The 19785-nt window shown below is 37.8% G+C and overlaps 1 protein-coding gene across 4 annotated transcripts in view; it reads left to right on the top strand.

Annotated features, from left to right (window-relative positions):
- Nucleotides 1-19785, top strand: part of LOC106881990 (peroxisome biogenesis factor 10) — a 76197-nt gene that overhangs the window by 47540 nt on the left and 8872 nt on the right. For 3 of the 4 annotated variants that reach the window (XM_052974166.1, XM_052974165.1, XM_052974167.1), the window contains one exon: nucleotides 15995-16249. The exons of the other annotated variant lie outside the window; for it this stretch is intronic. In XM_052974166.1, coding sequence (XP_052830126.1) covers nucleotides 15995-16249 — 255 coding nt within the window. The remainder of the gene's footprint in view (nucleotides 1-15994; nucleotides 16250-19785) is intronic. 4 annotated transcript variants of the gene reach the window in all.

Below are 19785 nucleotides of genomic sequence, written 5' to 3'. Positions count from 1 at the left end.
TTGCGGCAGGCGAGACTCAATATGGAACATTACGAACAGTTTAAACAAAGAGATACACTGAAGACATTTTTGACGTAAGTCAATATATTGTCAAGGAGAAAATTGTTTTGGCACCAACGGCTACAGCAGAAAAAGAAGAAACAGGAGGAGAGGGACGACGAAAGTCGTGCAGCCCCTCCTCAAGTTTAAAAGGTAAATATTGTAACTTTTTATCATGGGGATTAAGTTAGGGTGTGTAAATGTGCGTGGCCTGGGGTCAAAATGGAAGCAGACATGCTTCCTAGATGACTTCAGCTCATGAAAGTTAGATATATGTGTTGTGACTGAGTCCAAATCGAACGATCCACAGGCGTTCTCGCCTCTTCTGAACAATTATGAGAAATTTATTTCTCTGAGTCAAGGAAGGGGTGGGGGCATAGTGGTGCTGTTCAAAAAAAGCTTGGATGTACAGGTAAGTACAGTCTTTCTAGACCCAGAAGGTAGGCTGGTTGTTCTAGATGTGACACATGTGAGTAATCAGTCCTTCAGGTTGGTGGCAGTCTATGCTTCAAAAGAGGACAGACAAATGGTTTTCTTTCAAGACTTGGAGAATTTCTTAGTAATGTCGAAAACTTTAGTTTTAACAGGAGACTTCAACACTATTCTTGATGCGTGAGTGGATAGTGTTGGCTTGAATAACAGAAAAGGTAGCCCTGGCCTAAAAAGGCTACTAGCGCGCTATAAACTTGTAGACCGCTACAGATTGGATGAACCGCTCGTTCCACAGTGGACATGGTCTAATAACGACGGTTCACTCAGGTCTTACTTAGATAGGGTTATCATAAAAGATAGTGATAGTGATATAGTTAGTTGTCCACATTTTCATTGTACCTCCTACACGGATCACAAATTTGTGACGTGTGAGGTACAGCTACTTAAGTGTCATAGACAGGGACCCGGGTACTGGAAGATGAACAAGTCTATTTTGACTAGTAAAGTCTTCCGTACCCAGGTTAAGGAGTTAGTTCAGAGGGCATTATGCAGAGCCATCATAAATAACAGATGGTGGTGTGCCTTCAAACGAGCCATTCGATTAGAGTCTCTTAGATTTAGTAAAGAGCCAAGTTTAGAGAGGACTAGAATAGAAGGGCAGTTAACTAAGGAATTAGAGGAGGCCATAGCATCTGGCTCTGCATCCAGAGTGTTGGTGGCGAGAACGGTATTATTCCGTCACCTCCAAGCCAAACACAAAGGGTGTAGAGTCAGGGCTAAATTACGCATGACGGGTAGAGAAGGCATTAATGTTGCTGGATGGGCCTGTCGTGTGGAGAGTCAGAGAGGCAGAGAAACCTTTGTACAGTCTTTAATTGACGAACAGGGGTGTGTGATCGATGGACAGGAGGAGATGCAGAAGGCCTTTCATCAGCATTTCGCCCAGTTGTTTGGGATAAGCAAGGCGTTGGACCATGGGGAGCCCTTAAGGGATTTCCTGGCCAACGGGCCGCGACTCTTGTCGCGTGAGGAGGAGTGCTGTGAAGGGCCGATCACAGCTGCGGAGGTCAAAGAGGTGCTGGCTGAATGCGCTCGGGACAAGTCACCGGAACTGGATGGTCTGCCCTATAAGTTCTATATTAGTATGCCGGGCTTGTTCGAACATTTGCTGGCTTGCGTGTACACAAACTGGCAATAGAATGGGCGAATTCCCAGCTCTATGAGTTGGTGAGTGGTAACACTGGTTAGAAAAGACCTGAGCAACGGGGATCATATTAGTAATTTCAGGCCCATAACTCTACTAGATGTAGAGTTAAAGATTTTGGCCAAGGTGCTAGCAAAAAGGTTGACAGTTGTTGCAGAGAAACTTGTTGGAAATGCGCAAACTTGTGCCATCTCTGGCAGGTTGATCCAGGACAATCTTCATCTATTACGCTACACCTTAGACAGGGTGGGTAAAGTATCCAGTAAAGGTGGGGCACTGGTCCATTTAGACCAAAGCAAAGCTTTTGATAGGGTTGATCATTGGTACCTGGCGGCAGTCCTTGAGGTGGCTGGGCTCGGCCCAGATTTCTGCGGTTGGATCAAGGCCATTTATGGTGGCATCAAATCCACAGTCCAACTGAACGGTTACCTGTCGGAACCGTTCGAGATCAAGTGTTCAGTTCGTCAAGGGTGCCCCCTGTCTCCGCTCCTGTATGTACTGATTCTCGAGCCATTGCTGCAGAAGCTGGAGAATTTGGGAAGCTCCTCTAATGAAATCAGATGTGGGAAGAGTGTCTCAGCATATGCGGATGACGTCACCATCATTGTATCCAAGATGACTCAGCTACCTCGCGTAGCGGAGGCAATCAGAAGATACGAGACGGTGGCAGGGGCAAAAGTTAACAAGGACAAGACTGTCGGTTTGCGGCTCGGCACCTGGAGCAGCAAGCCGATATCGTCCAGTGTCATAAGACACTGGACGGATGGTCCTGTTAAGTTGCTCGGAGTTTGGTTTGGTCCGGGCTCCCAGACGGAGAAGAATTGGAGTGAGATGATGAACAAGGTAAAGGTGCTAACCCGGACCTGGTCCGGAAGAGCGCTGTCCTTGAAAGGGAGGGCAGAGGTGGTGCAGACGTTTATTGCGTCTGTTATCACATACCACCTGACCGTTGTCCTTTGCCCCGATTCGTGGCTAAACAAGCTGGTTTGGATTCTCTTCCACTTTTTGTGGAGGGGAAAGCTGCTTGTGAGGCACTCCGTGTGCTGTCAAAAACCATTAAAAGGTGGCCTAGAGATGCTGTGGTTGTTGATGTGCAGACATGCACTGAGACTAAGGCATCTCTGGCTTTACCTGGATAGTGATCAGGTGTGGAATTCGCTTGCAGGGGAATTCTTTCTATGACCAGCCTCCCTGGAGGAATTTAAACCCGGTTTGATTAAAAGACAAAAGATGACTGAATGGCAAAGGGAATATCGGCAGGCACTTGCACTAACCCACAAGGCGGGTAAGGCCGGCAGCAGGAATACCACCTCTGCATTTTATAAAGGGTTGGTAGAGTTCAAAAGTGACGATGTTCTAGGAGGGACGCTGGGGCTCGATGAGAACCAGCTTTCCAACCTGTTTTGGAACACTTTCAGTGCGGGGTATTTGGATAATTACCAAAGATCCCTGACCTGGCAGTGTTTCAGGAATGCGTTTCCTGATCATGAGAAATTCTCCAGGCATGGAATTTCAATGCCACCCAAATGTCCAAGATGTGGGCAGGATAAGGAAACTATCCTGCATGCTCTTGTACAGTGCACCCATCTTTCGGAGTTGACAATTTACGTAGAACACGTGTTGTCACACCTGGGAAGAGTACAGCTATCGGCTGAGTCTGTGGTCAAGAGTGTACTGCCCACCGGACTAAGGTTGGTGGGGTTTGTTTTCTATGTATAGTCGCAGTCATGAAAGAGTGTGCATGGAGAACTAGAATGCAAGGTATGAAGACAGGAGCCTTCATCTCCGGCTCTGGAATGTTACAATACTTCAGGTGTCACCTGAAAAGCAAGATAGGGCTGGAGAGGAGGCACCTGTCAAGAAGAGTACATGAGAAAAGATGGAAGGATGTGGTAAGGAAGTTGGGAATGAATGTCCCTTCTTAATCCATCCATGGTAAAAAGCAAGGTGTAGCCATTGGACAGTAAGCCCCCAAAAAAGGGGAAAATGTGAAGGAAAATTAGTTTTTCAAATTACATAAGTTATTTTTTATTTTTAATTTGATATATTTTCTTTAAAAAAAAAACGATTTGAAAAAATTCGCTAAATGACTCTCTTAAATGTTTGTAGTGTCCTGTGCCATCCCTTCTATGTTTGATTGTATGATCATAATAAAGAGAATAGCTGGTGGTTAACACACACCGAAGATGGGTAACCACACAGAAACTTGAGTTTTAGGCACAGGAGTAGCTGTGTGGTAAGTAGCATGCTTACCAACCACATGGTTCTGGATGCAGTCCCACTGTATGGCACCTTGGACAAGTGTCTTCTACTATGGCCTTGGGTCGAACAAAGCCTTGTGAGCAGAAACTGAAAGAAGGCCATTTTACACACACACACACATACACACACACACATATGTATGTGTATATGTGTGTATGTTTGCATGTGTGTGTTGCCCCCCCCCCCCCGTTGCTTGACAACCAATGCTGGTTTGTTTACGTCCCTATAACTTAGTGATTCGGCAAAAGAGACCAATAGAATAAGTACTAGGCTTACAAAGAATAAGTTCTGGGGTCGATTTGTTTAACTAAAGGCAGTGCTCCAGCATGGTCGCAGTCAAATGACTGAAACAAATAAAAGAGTAAAAGAAAAGGACTAATCACGCCCTGAAAGGCTGAATAAAATGTCAGGGGAATTTCATCACATTTACACAAAACTGTTCAGTTAAATATTCTTTTTCTTTCTACTAGTTACAAAATTGAAAATTGATGATGTCTTTCTACGACAATAGGAATGCAGTTCAAACCGTTAAATAAGCAATCTATTACAAATTGCATTGCACTCTTCTTATTGTCCAATAATAGGACCAGATGGGATTCATGGCTTCTGACTGAAGAGATGCCACGTGGTGCATGAAGACTAGCAGCCCAATTGAATGAGTGTGTCCAGAAAGGTACAGTCCCTGTGTGGATGGTGACTAGGAGGACAACACTTGTAATGAAAGATAGAAGAAAGGAGAATATTGTGGGAAACTATCATCTCTTAGCATGCCTAAACACAATCTGGAAGATACTCACTGGAATATGTCTGGCAAAGACATACATTTTCCTGGCACAGGAAGAAATACTGCCAAGGGAACAAAAAGGATGTAGGAAGAGTTCTCAGGGGCATTGTAAAAAACATCATGCAAACATGTCTATGGCTTGGATTGACTTTAAGAAGACATATGATATGATGCCTCATTCTTGGATTGTTGAATGCATGCAGATGTTTGGTGGTGCTGACAACGTCACAAATTTTCTGATGCATAGCATGAAAGAGTGGAAAACCAAATTGAACTCAAGTAATGTATTCCTTCGAGAAGTTAATATTAAAATGGGGAATCTTCCAAGGTGACTCGTTTTCTCCATTACTTTTTGTAATTGCACTAATACCCATAACAATGACACTTAGGAAAGTTAAGATGGGTTACTGATGTGGGAAGAAAAGCCCATCATTGCACCATCTTCTGTTTATGGATGGCCTGAAATTGTTTGGGAAATCTGAAAAACAGTTAGGTTCCTTAACCAAAACAGTCCAGAAGTGTGGTAGGAACATCAGTATGGAATTTGGGATCACCAAATGTACTTAATATGAAAGGAAGGAAGAAAGCAGCCTGCAGAGGATTGCGGTTACCATCAGGAGAGACCATGAGTGAACCTGATGGTAGTGGGTATGGATATTTAGGGATTTTGGAGCTGGATGACATTCTACACAGAGAAATGTAAGTCAAGGTCAGTGAGACATATCAAAAAAGGATGAAGATGGTGTTGAAATTTAATCTGAAAGTCAAAAATTTGATTACCGCAATGACCATCTGGGCAGTTGTGGTGGTCAGATATAGTACGTCCATCCTCAAATGGACTAAAGAGGAAATATCAACACTGGATAGAGGGATGAGAAAGTTGATGACGCTGCATGGGACGCTACACCCTAAAGCAAATATAAACAGACTGTATATGAAAAGAAAGAATGGTGGCAGAGGACTAATTAGTATAGACCATTGTATAAAGGAGCGAAAGGAAAACGCTTGCTGAGTATTTGATAAATAGTGATGAAGACCTACTGCAATATGCTTCAAAAAATATGGATGTAAATGCAGATGAAATGATGGGCAAGGCAGAGTTTAACCAAAGAGCTGAGGAGAAGAGAAAAGAAGACCCTGAAATGAGAATGCATGGACAGTTTGAAAGGAATACACAAGATGTTAAGGATAATACAGCATCATGGGCATGGCTCGAGTGAGGTGATTTGAAGTGTACTATTGAAAACCTGATCATTGCTGCACAAGACCAAGCTCTCGCTACCAATTCAGTGAAGTATAACATCTATAAAATTTCTGACACCCAGAAATGCAGACTCTGTGGAAAGAGTGTGGAAAATGTGATTCACTTGGTAAGTGAATGTGAGAGCCTTGCACAAATAAAATACAAATGCTGCCACGATAAAGTGTGTGTGTATCTTCATTGGCTCTTATGCCGTAAATACCAATATGAAGTAACAGAGAACTGGTATGAGCTCTAGTTATTTGTAGCTCTCCACTGTTTCTAACTCCTTTATGATATTCTGTTGGTCAAGATTAGCATTGGATGTTTCTATCATTTTTGCTCTGATAAAGGTAGCTTTTGTACATTTATCAAGGCCAAATTCCATCCTGATGTCATCACTGAACTGTTTAACATTTGCTAGTAAGCCCTTTAGTTGTTGGTCAGTTTTTGCAAAGAGCTTTAAATCATCCATATAAAAGAGATGATTTATATTTTTATCAAAACTTTTGTAGCCATATTGTACATCATCAAACAATTTCGAGAGAGATATTAAGGCTAGACAAAAGACAAGTGGTGACAGTGAGTCACTCTGGAAAATACCACATGAAAGTCTTACATCTCCAGCATTGAGAGATTCATTGTCACAGTTCAAAGTCACTGTGGTTCTCCATGATCTCATACTTAGAGATAAGAAGTTTCGCAGATTAGGTGCCATTTTATAAATTTCCAGACATTTCTTAATCCAGTGATGTGGTAGACTATCAAAAGCTTTTTTATGGTCTATCCAGGCTATCGACAAGTTCTTGTGTTGTTTGTCACAATCTTCCAAGATCATCTTATTGATGAGTAGCTGATCTTTACAACCATAGGACCCGCATTTACATCTCAGTCTATTTGATTTTGATATTTTAAAAGGATTGGTGTAACTCCTCGCAAATGTAAATAGACAATGCAAAAAGAAAAAAGAAAAGAAAATAGAAAAGGAAAAAGAAGAATATTTCATCAAGCAGTTTTGTGTAAATATGATGAAATTCTCATGTCATTTTGTGCACCCACCCAGGAATGGATTACTCCTAGAAAGACAACTAAAAGTTATGACTTCTCACATGAGCACTCAGAACAATTTTTATCACCTAATAGGATCTGTGTTTTAAGTGAAGAATCAGAACAAAACCCAAAAGGTAGTCAGGAATCTAATGAAAGTAAGACTATGAAAAACACTTGTCCAAGAAAATCCATCAAACTAGAGAATAAGCCAGTCATAACTTTATCTAAACTAAAACTTTCTGTGTCTTAGAGCTTGGACTGAGTTTCTATGTCTTAGAGCCTCGACTGATATCTGTGTCTTAGAAGCTTGGACTGAGTTTCTGCCCAACCGCTAAGAATTTTGACAAAAATAAACTAGCTCAGTTTGTCTGCTGTCCTAAACTGAAAGAATATTTTTTTTGAAAGAAATGATAACGAGGAGTCAGAAACCCTATGCTTGCTGAAAATAAAAATATTGATGATCGAATCTGGCATAATTGGATTGAAAAGAATCCCAATTGGTATCCAGATAAAGTTTGGGATGGACATTCACAAGCACTACTGGAATTTCTTGAATCTTGTGTGACAAGCATTAGGGAAAGTAGTCCTGGAATAACCTCACAAATTCCCAGCGTTATGCACTCCCTCATCTAGCTAATAATGATTCTATTGTTTTTGACATGGTGGATATGGGAGGTGCTATTGTAATTATGGACAAGAATGAGTATATTTCAGCTTGTGAAGAAGTTTTAGGAGACAAAACTTCACATAAAGAATTACCTGTCAATCCAAACCCCAATTACAGAGAGAAACTTGACAAAATAATTCTGGAAATGGAGGAAAACAATTTCATTAATAAGGCTGAATCCAGGATTTTACATTCAGAAAAGAGAATACCTGTATTTTATGGTCTCCCTAAAATGCACAAAAGGTTCGAAAGATTTCCTCCAATGCACTCAATTTGCAGTGGATATGAATGTTGTGCAGTCAAAATTCAGAGTGGTTGGACGGCTTTCTACTCCCTGTTGCAAAAATGTCAAGTTCCTATATTCAGGATACTTTTGATTTTGTGTATAAAGTCAACAACTTTTCTAAGTACCAAAGCAATGTCTGTTTTTTGAAAGCCATAGATGTTTCTTCCTTATATCCAAATATTGACCATAATGAAGGGGTGGAAGCATGCAGGAATGCTTTCGAAGTATTCCATCTAATTTTCTGTGTAGGCTATTGAGGTTTGTGTTACAAAGTAATACAATGAAATTTGGACAAAAATTTTACAACCAACCAAGGGATTGCACCATAGGTATCTCCATGGCAGTTAATTTCACTAATGTCTTCATGATGAAATTCGAGACACAGTTACTGAAGACATTCAAATCCCTACTTGTTCATGAACCAATACTCTAGTTACGGTTCATTGATGACATCTTTTTTGTCTGGGATGAATCACAGGATAGTTTAATTGACTTCTTGCACTTTTGTGACTATTATGCTAAAAACTATGGCTTTAAGCCCAACATTAAATTTACATCTAATTTTGCAAAAACTAGTGTTGAGTTTTTGGACACAAAAGTTAAGTTTTCTCAAGGCAGCATAGTGACAAAGCTATTTTGAAAACCCACATCATCCCACATTTACCTCCACCGCTGCTCCAATCATCCACATCATATAATTTGATCAAATCCAAAATCCCAATTTTTGAGGATAAAATGGATTTGTACAGATATAGGCGATTACTGGAAACATGCAAATGCTTTTGTACACCATCATGTCAAACATGGTTACAGTGAATCACGATTAAAGGAAATTGCAAATGACATAGCTAAGATTATCAAGGAAAGTCAAACCTTCATGCATAATTTTAACAAGCAAAGTAAAATATGTGATATAATTCCTTTAGTGATTAACTGACACAGAAATTTTGCTTGCATTTCAAAAGTGTTACATGAAAGTTACAAGCATGTTGCAGAAAAATAGCCTCATTTCAAACAAATATTCCCTCAGCACCTATTGTAGCCTTTAGACGGAATAAAAATATAAGAGAACTATTAACTTCTACTTCTGACTCCAAAAAAACTAACATTGAAATTTTTGCATGCTTTACCTTGAAAAACAGTTGCAAGTGAGGTAAGCCCTTTTCATTATGCAATAACATGATTCAAGTCAATTCCATCAGGAATCATAACGGTAATGTTATTTATACAGAAGGTGGGATTTATAGAGATTCCCATTTGGTGTACACAGCAGAACACACCAAATACAATTTATGTTGGTTGTACATTGGAACAATTAAACAAAAGATTTAATGGGCACAGATATGACATCAGGCACAATAACAGTAGTTCAACAAAACTTGCTGAACATTGTACACCAAACAGCTGCAATTTTAAAAAGACTTGAGTGTGCATGTTCTCAGAAAATATTCTGAATCTACTACACTTTCAGTCCTCAAAATGTATGAGGATAAGAATGTTTGTGAGCTATTAACATCATGCCCTGAAGGAATGAACAAAATGACAGGGGAATTTCATGATATTTTCTCAAAACTGTTTTACTAAATGTTCTTATTTTATTTTTGTCAGTTGTAAAATTGAAAATTGAAGACTGATGTCATTCCTTGAAACTGGGAATGCAGAATCTCCTTGTTGAAACTTTTGAATTTCTATAATTTTGAATTTCCATGTATCACTTTTCATTTTGAACTCAACAAAGACAGGCAAGCTGTCTTAAATATCATTCAAACCAATAAAATATCTATTACAATTAATTGCACTGCACTCTTTGTTTGTTTATTCACCTTTGTGAAGAGTTAATGCCAATCCTTTTAAAATATTATTATTATTATTATTATTACCATTATCATTGACTTGACTCAGGTGCATTCTTATTCCTGATAGAATTTATGTGGGTAGCAGGTTACTATCTGTAACCTTTGGTATCCATCATCTTTCTATAGTCTTTCAAGTGCTTAAGACCTTCCTAATAATCTTTCATGTCCTTAAGGGCAGACTTTCTGTAGAAGCTCTATAGGATGTTCTATTCCAATCTCCTTCAACCATTTGTCTATATCTTTGCTTACAGTTCTCAATGCACCAATTATTGTAGGCACAATCTTTACAATTTTCATATTCCAAATTCTTGCAATTTCAAATTTTAAGGGATTGTATTTTTTTCATTTTTTGTCTTGTTTCTTTACAGTCCTGGAATCAGACATGATGGATCAATTTGTGGGCACTCTTGCTTTTCCTTGTCTATTATTGTTATGTCTGGCCTAATATTTTCTAGCTTCTTGTCCTTTTGTATGGGAAAGTCCCACAGAATTTTAGTTCTCTGACTCCAGTACTCTTTTGACTCGATGTTCATACCATGTGTCTCCAGCTTCAAGTCCCCATTTCTGGCAAAGCTTCCAGTGTAAAACTTTTACTACTTGGTCATGCTTCCATTTCTATATTCTTCCTGTGCCAGCTTGAGACATTCTACAACAGGGTGTGTCATGTCTCATTCCAAGTTCCACACATCTCATTCCATTGCTTCCACACATTCTCCCCTTATACATTTTTCCTCAAGTTTGTTTTGATCACCTGATCCTGGGCTGCTACAATTATGCTCTCTGTTTATTTTTTTTAATTGCCTTTTTTTTTAACAAAGCCCAGGATTTTGTTGCACATACATCTTCAGTGGCTCTCCAAAATTCCTCCAATCAATTCGATATTCCAATGTTTCATACTTTCATTAACCATTTTCTCCATATTTTCTGCCACTCCTAACATGCTCATTGTTTTATTTGTCCAATTGTGCGGTACCATGTCATATGCTTTTTTTGCAATCTATCCATGCTACATTCTGTCTTGTCAGTCTGCATCTACAATTTCTAATTATCATTTTATCAACTAATAGGTGCAAGCATGACTATGTAGTAAGAAGCCAACTTCTCAACCACATGGTTCTGAGTTCATTCCCACTGCCTAGTACTTTGGATAAATGTCCTCTACTATAGCCTCAGGCCAAACAAAGCCTTGTGAGTAGATATGGTAGACAGAAACTGAAAGAAGCCCGTCGTATATATATATATATATATATATATATATATATATATATATATATATATATATATATATATATATATATATACATGTATGTATATATCTATGTGTGTGTGTGTCTTTGCGTTTGTGTTTGTCCCCCCATCACTGTCTGGTGTTGTAGTGTTTACATCCCCATAACTTAGTAGTTCGGCAAAGCGACTGATAGAATAAGTAGTAGGCTTAAAAGAATAAGTCCCATGGTGTATTTGTTCAACTAAAACCCTTCTAGGTGGTGCTGCAGCACGGCCACAGTCAAATGACTGAAACAAGTAAAAGAATAAACGAATAAGTGGTCTTTTGTTGCCCTACTTTGTTTCCTGCTTCCTTTCTGCTCTTCTGGAAATAGGTTGTTAATTTGTAGATTATTATATAGCTTTTCTGCCAAGACACCAGTCATAAACTTCCACATAAGTGGTAAACAGGTTATTGGTTGAAAATTTGATGCCAAGTTACTTTTCAAGGAATCCTTGAGACATAACAGCATTTGTCCACTTATCATCCTGGTAGGGATATGTGACCATGCATTCATCCAGTTGTGCAGTGATCCCTTCATGCAACTGCATAAAATTCTTCAGCCAGTAGGCTTGTACTCCATCCAGGCTAGGTCCTTTCCAATTTGCTATTTTTTTAAACTTCAGTCTCATTGTATATATACATCCCTCTGTCTTCGCACAGTTGTGAGTTGTCTTTCCACCTGTATTAGTCACTCTGCACTTTCTTTATGTCTCACTGGCCTGTTCTACAGTTCTCCCCCAATTTTTTGGCTTTCTTCTGCATCAGGCATCATTTTCTGATGTTGAACCCCCTCTATTTCCTCAAAAAGACACCAACAAAATTGTCTGTTTTGTTCAAAACCTTTGCATCTAGTATCATATCTTTTCAGTTTGGCCTTTAACATTGTCACCCTTTGTGACAATTCTTCATGTACTGTTTGCTTTCCCCTTTCTTCTAACCTGTATTGTCCATTCAATTTTCTGGATACTATCTCACTCCTGAGCTCTCCTCTCATTGTCCTATTCAATTACCCCAGCTCTTTCTATGTCTTTTCCAATTTCATTCCTATTCTCTTCCACCAGTTTGGTTCTTTCTTTTCATTTCCTTTCATTTATTCAGTCTTCTACTTGTATCCTACTATTTCAGCTACAGCATTAGCAGCAGCTATGATTAACTGGTTTGTTTCACTAATGTTTTCTGTTCTAATCAAGCTAAAATGTCATTTTCTTTGGCTGTTGCTCTCCTTACTGTCCATATATCTCCCCCTGTCCATATATCTGACATTTGGTGGTACTTCATTGATCCCATCACACATTTTACCTCACAGCATTTCTATATCTCCCCTTCATCATCCAAATCTTGTGCTGCAATTATTGTCACTTGTCCATCTTCATTTTTTACTTCTTCAGCAATCTCAGGCATATAGTGATTTCCTTCTTTTTTTCATATTCATTACAACTTCCTGCTACTGTTGTTTCTCTCTCTTCCTTCGCATTTGTTATTTTTTATTTTTCTCTGATTTTCTTCAACCTCTAATCCTGTAATCCAGTCATTCATATGGATTGTCTTTGCCTGGTCTATCAGTCACTGACCAGATGCTTCAAAAACGCCTTTCTCGTTCCATATTCTCTTCATTCGTTTCATGAAACCTCTTTTATTTGGCTCACTTCTCAACCAACAGTCAATTACTATTTTGTTCACCTCTTTTTTCCATTTCAGTTTTTTCCTTTTGCACTTTTGATTTTGATTCTGGTCTTGATCAATGGCTTGATGATGACCTGCCAAAGCTTGGTCAGACACTCCTTGCCTGCCCTGTGTGACATCTGCGCCATTATCAGTCCCAGTCCATTAGCACAATTGTGATTATTATTTGATTTTGACATTAGTCATTTAGAGGTAGTATTTGTAAGGTTGTGCAATCACCAGTATTTTTATTGTGACACCATCACTAGGTGGGTTGCTAACCAAGGCTCAGAGAGCCCACGCCTGCCCTTGTATAAACTGTTTTCATTTCCAACCTCATTAATGCTGTTGTATAATACTTTGTCTCTGACACTTTCACTCATGAGGATTTGGGTGATAAGGTGACACAACCACTGGCGTTTTTATTGAGACACCATCTCTAGAGGGGTTGCTGACCAAAGCTAAAGGGACACCCCCATTCCATGAGACAGACTTAACTCCACCAGATGCCAACCTGGTATTTCAAGGTCTCAGGGTAGACCTACAGGTATTATGCCTTGCCCAATGGTGATCTGAGGATAGTTGTGGTTAAGGGTAACCTTATCCTACATTGAGATGTTACAACTGGATGATGTCTCATGCCATACCCAAGGCATATTACTATTAGTATTAATATTATTTGCTTGTATTGTTATTGTCAGTGGTGGTGATAGAACTGTTGTAAACTGTACTGTTCCTTTTGGTATTATTGCTTTCTTATTACTTTCAATGTCCTGGCTATTTTTGCTGTTTTCTGTAGTCACTGTGGCTTTGTTGTTGCTTTTCTTTCTATGATCGTTGCTGTTGTGGTTGTTTTTGTCCTTGTATTGACTGCACTGGTGAGGTAGCTGTTGTCATTATTGTTTAAAGTACATTCTCTGACCTTAGAGAATAGACTGGTAGTGTTCAGCCTGCTAGTTTTGCTGCTCTTTTCTGTATGAGAGAGTCAATGTGGGAGGTGGGGTGAATTGGTTTTGGTTTACTATGTATGATTTCTGTGTTTATGTTGAGTGCAGTGTTTTCAGTGCTGACTAATTTGCCTCTTCTCAGTGTCACTTTGGCACATTTACCCAGCCTCATGCTCATCTCGATGTTCTTGCTGAAACTATGGACAATTTTTAGAAGGTTTCTCTATTCCATGGTATTTTAGTGGAAGTTTTTAAGTCATCTATGTACAGAAGATGGTTTATTGTTTGTCCAGAGCATCTATAACCCATGGTGGTTTCATTTAACAAGTTTGTTAGCAGAGTCAGAGAGAGATAGAAAAGCAGGGGTAACAGAGAGTCTCCCTGGAAACTCCCCCTTCTTATGGGTATTGGGTAGGTTTTAATGAATTGTGATTCATTTTTCAATACTGATTTTCCAGTTTGCCATTGAATGTTTGATATATTTTAGTAGTGTTGGAGCTCTTTTATTTGTGTGGAGAGTTTCCAGTATCCATGAGTGTGCAACACTGTCAAATATTTACTGGTAATCAACCCAAATCATATTCAGGTTTGTTTTTCTCCTTTTACAGTCCTCTATAATGGTGCAGTTTACTAGAACTTCTGGTAAATCTTACAACCATATATCCCTCTCCAGCACCCCTTTTGTTCTTCTGGTAAAACATTGTTGTTTTCTTGGTGTATAACAAGCCAGTTATAGATGACTGAAATGAGGGTTTTGTAGGATGTTGATAGGCATGTTAGTGGCCTATAATTTTGTGGTTGTACAGTGTCTTTGTTTTTGAGAATTAGGGTGGTTTGTCCTTCCAGCATAAAGTTTGGTGTTGATTCTGGCTTGCTCATTAATAAATTAAATGCTGCAATGTTGATTTTGGCTTGCTTACTAATAAATTAAATGCTGATTATTATTATTATTATTATTATTGTTGTTGTTGTTGTTGTTGTTGTTGTTGTTATTATTATTATTGTTATTATTGTTGTTGTTATTATTATTGTTATTATTGTTGTTGTTATTATTATTGTTATTGTTGTTGTTATTATTATTATTGTTGTTGTTGTTGTTATTAGTCAAGACGAAGAGCGCGATTCGATTGTATATACAATCGAATCACGCTCTTTGTCTTGACTATTTACCTTCGTGAAGAGTTACGTCAATCCTTTTTTAAAATATTATTATTATTATTATTATTATTATTATTATTATTATTATTATTATTATTATTATTATTCACTTCTTTAATTTTAATATTTAATTTTATTGTGATTGAGTGGAAGGTGGGGCTTAAAGAGTGTAATATTGATTCTGGTTTGCTTGTTAATAAATTAAATGCTGTTGCTTGTTATTTAAGATGTTGCATAGTATCCAATATTGTGATGTTGTTGATTGAAGATAGTGTCTACTGGGGGTTTGTACTATCTGTCAAGTCACAACATGAACCTCAGACAGACAGTACTTTACACAATATGCGTGCAGTTCCAAGTAATGCCAATTTTTGCAAAACACCTAAATTGTAGGGTATTTCTAAAGTTTCCAGATGTTTCTTTAGGTTGGGTGGTATTGAACCCAGTACTCTGATGACAAGAACAACCTCTATGTTTGTCTCTCCCAGCTGCCACATCTTGGCAATCTCAATTCTCAGGTCTCCATATTTATCAATCTTTCCTCTTTCTTTCATGATAATATGTTGATCTCTTGGCACTACCACATCAATTATTAGGTACTCTTGTTTGTCCCATTATTATTATTATTATTATTATTATTATTATTATTATTATTATTATTCACCTCTTTAATTTTATTGTGGCTGCATGGAAGGAGTAAGATTGGTGGGGCTTAAAGAGAGTAACATTCTCTAATTGGGACCTGGTTTGAGTGCTTGCAACAGAGTGGATGATCAATGGGGTTGATGGTGATGTTAAAGGCAGCAATAGATTAAGTCTACCATTCAAGAAAAGGTAAGATCCTTTCAACAAGTTTTTGGATGATTTCTCTCTATCAAGTTTCACTTACAAGGCTCAAGCCTTGTCAGTGAAACTTAACTTATATAGAGGTAGAAGTCACATGCTGACAGTGCTATGTGGTGGGATTAGAATCTGGAACTAACTATTATGAAACAAACTTCTTAACCACATGACACCTTTATACCTATGCCTATATGTTCACTTGTTTCCGTTTGCAAAAATACAATAATATTTTTTATAAGCCATTTCAGATCAAATCTTTGACCAATGCATAAAAAAAATGTATTTGTGTTTCAGAGAAGATCATTTATGATCTTGCTTCATGTCTGGACTCCCTATGTATTTCAAAGATTCTTTGACAAATGTCAGAAAGACTTAATGAAACCAGATTCCAGCCTGAGATTTTTGTCACTTCATGCCAAAGAGTTTTTAATACAAATGATTCCAATTGTGAAACAGTGTATGTTGTTTTGTCACAGATTCCATCTGACAGCCTTTTACCTCAGAGGTATTTTCTACCATATTGCCAAACGTCTCTTGGGAGTTCATTATGTGAGTTTACTTATACATAATTGTTTCTTTTTATTTATCATCTGTTTTGGGATGTTAGCTTTTGTTAGAAGAAATTATTGAGGTGTTGCATTACTGCTTCATGTCCCTCCTTCCTATCATTAACCCTTACCAGATTTTTATGTAAGGGATATCCTATTCCACCTATCTTTGAAGGTGCAAAGCTAGTGGAGAAATGAAAACAACATTACTACTGTTGTTCAGATAAATGTAGACAAACACACAAACATACAAACATGTACACATGCATGCATCCATCCATACATACATACATACATACATTTATTCTTCCCTCCCTCCTTTCCTTCCTTTTTTCTTTCATTCACCAACCCTCACTTGTTTCCAAACTAGATAATATTTTTCCATGACTCCACATGTTTCTATTGAATATTAGAAATGAATGACAGTGCCACTTGTATAGGACAATCACATGATGGGCTTCTTTCAGTTTCACTCTACTGAAGTCCAGGGCTTTGGTAGACAACACCTGCATAAGGTAATATGCAGTGGGACTTAATGTAAAACCATGTGGTTGGAAAGCAATCTTTTTGCTTAGACCTGCACTCCCTATATGTTTCAAAGAGTATTTGATGAATAATATGCATACATACATACATACATGTGTGTGTGTGTGTGTGTGTGTGTACAATTGTTTCTTTCAGTTTTTATTGTCATATAAACATAGTACAGTCAGATGTACAGTATACACGATTACATAAAATGTTATGCAATACTCAACTCATGAGGCTTACAAAATATACTAGCAAGATTAATCAACAGAGATCAACAAGTGAACTTTCTAATCAAAATCACCAACATGACAATAAAGACTCTTAACGAAACAATTGAACAGTATCAGATTCTTCTGTTTTTATTATGCTTTTATGCCACACTTAAGGCTCCACTCATCATGGGATACTTTTGGATACTATTGGACCTTCCCTTTATCAATGCATCCCATGCTATGATGATGAATTTTATTAACTGTTTGTTTTGCATCATTCTGTCCAACCAATCCATGGAGCGCTTCACTTTGATATGCCTCACCCTTTAATCAAATACACACACACACACACGCACACACCAAAGTTATTTTAATTTTTGTCCACCAGATCCACTCGCAAAGTTTTAGTTCGCCTGGGTCTATAGTAGAACATGGTAACTGCAAAGCAGGACTGTGCCCCAAACCAGAAGTTTGGGAAGTGAATTTCTTGACCACACAGTCATGTCTACATGTGTGTGTGTACACAAGTATATTATTTTTCTGTTTTAACTATTTAATTTTTTTCCTAAAAAGGAACAGATTTTTTGTTACACAGAAACAAATCTCTGCTCCTAGTATTTAGAAAACATCTGAGTTGCACTTTGAACTCTAGAGAAGTTTTGCATATTTTCAATGTGTATATGTATTCATGTATGTGTGTGTGTGTGTTCCATATGTATATGTGACTGTGCATATATTCAGTCTAGGGTCCTAAAATAGAGAATTTGAAATATTTTGAAATTATTGCTGTACCATTAATTGATTGTATTTGGAGTATGTGAATTTGTTTTGCTCTTTCTTAGAGAAACCCAGTGTTTCTAGGCTTTTATGTTAATTTGTTGTTACATTTTATGTACATTTGTTGTTCACCTGTGATAAAAGATAAAAATGAAAACCTATAGCCTGCATATAAGAACTGCAAGTTTCTCATTAGTTCGCCATAAATATTTTCTTTTCCCCAGTTTTTGACAAGATATTTACATCTGCCAGTCAGCCTGATCTCTACAGTAGTACATGACTTTTACTCTTGGTTCCACAGATAGATTGTTGTTTTTATTCCATCAGTCTTCTTTATTTTTAAAGAGTGTATACATTCTGGTTCTGGCATGCCTTTGATACAGCCATCGGGGCATTATAGATGTTTTTAACAACAATATCATATCTCATGGAAGTTAGTATCTTGGGGACATTTTAAACAGTTTCTGATGATATGGGTGATCTGTAAGTGGTTCAATATTCTTTACAATGATGCTAGATCTTGATTGAGTATTAATGATACATTGTCTCCTTGGTTTCCTGTTGAGCAGGACTGTAGATAGGGCAGTCCTTTCTCTCCATTTATTTTCATCCTCTGTGTCAAGGTCCTGGCTGATCTTATAAGAAAGAACAGTGATATTAAAAGAATTACAGTTGACAATGGAAAGTATCTGTTGACGCAGTATGCAGATAATACAGAGTTCATTTTAGATGGTTCACAAAAGTCTTTCGAAGCTACAGTTGATACTTTGAACTTTTATGCTGATACATGCAGATTTTAAATTAACTATGATAAGTCTCAGGTGATATGGATAGGTGCAAGAAGGGATAGCCTGGTCAGATACTTACCTTGTTTAAACATACAATGGAACCCAGGTTATTTCAAGCTTCTGGATGTAATATTTTCAACAGATTTAAATGTCATGGCTAAAAAGAATTTTGAAAATAAATTATTTGAGATTCAATAGAGGGATGAATAGAATAATTACACCTCCTGGTAGAATTGCTGTTATAAAGTCATTGCTCATTTCAAAATTGAATTATCTCTTCTTTACTCTCCAAAATCCACTGGGCAAATTTCTTTAGGAATTAAACAAGATGTTATTTAAATTTCCCTGGAATGGAAAACCTAATAAGATCAAGAAAATTGTTGCTTGTAAGCCTGTTAAAAAGGGTGGACTCATTATGGTGGAATCTTCTGCTTATATCAGGTCTTTAAAGTTATCTTGGATGAGAAAGTTGTTGGATATTAATTATGATTCCAAATGAAAATATTTGTACTATGCCTTCTTCCCAAAACTGAAAAGTTTAACTATTTGGTAACATTTATCTGAGTAAATTTTTGGTAAGATTGTATTTCTGCTTTTGATAAGTTTACATTTGATGAATTTATAACAGAACCAATCTATTATAAGCACTTTAAAAGTTGGTAAACAGGTAATCTTTTGTAATGCATGGTTTGAGATTCGTGATTTTATCAACTTAGATGGATTGTATTGTACCCTTGAAGAATTCCGGGTTACTTTTGAACTTGATATCAGTTTTCTGCATTATAATGGTCTTATCATGGCTATTAAATGCTACCAAAGAATGTTAATCATCATCATCATCATCATCATTGTTGTACCATTAATTGATTTTCATGCTAGCATGGGTTGGACAATTTGACTGAGGACTGGTGGACCAGGTGGCTACACCAAGCTCCAATCTAATTTGGCAGAGTTTCTACAGCTGGATGCCCTTCCTAACACCAACCACTCCGAGAGTGTAGTGGGTGCTTTTACATGCCACCAGCACGAAGGCCAGTCAGGCGGTACTGGCAATGGCCATGCTCGAAATGGTGTATTTTACGTGCCACCTGCACAGGAGCCAGTTGATATTTTTTCTTCTCTTACTCTTGTTTTTTTGCACACATCTACAAAATGACTTTCTAAAATGAAATTCCATTATGCAGCTGAGGAGTACATTTTCATTGCACATTTTATGTAGTGTTCTTACT

Source organism: Octopus bimaculoides, chromosome 17 (genome assembly GCF_001194135.2).
Source record: "Octopus bimaculoides isolate UCB-OBI-ISO-001 chromosome 17, ASM119413v2, whole genome shotgun sequence".
Classification (NCBI taxonomy): domain Eukaryota; kingdom Metazoa; phylum Mollusca; class Cephalopoda; order Octopoda; family Octopodidae; genus Octopus; species Octopus bimaculoides.
This window is presented reverse-complemented; position numbering and strand designations above follow the sequence as displayed.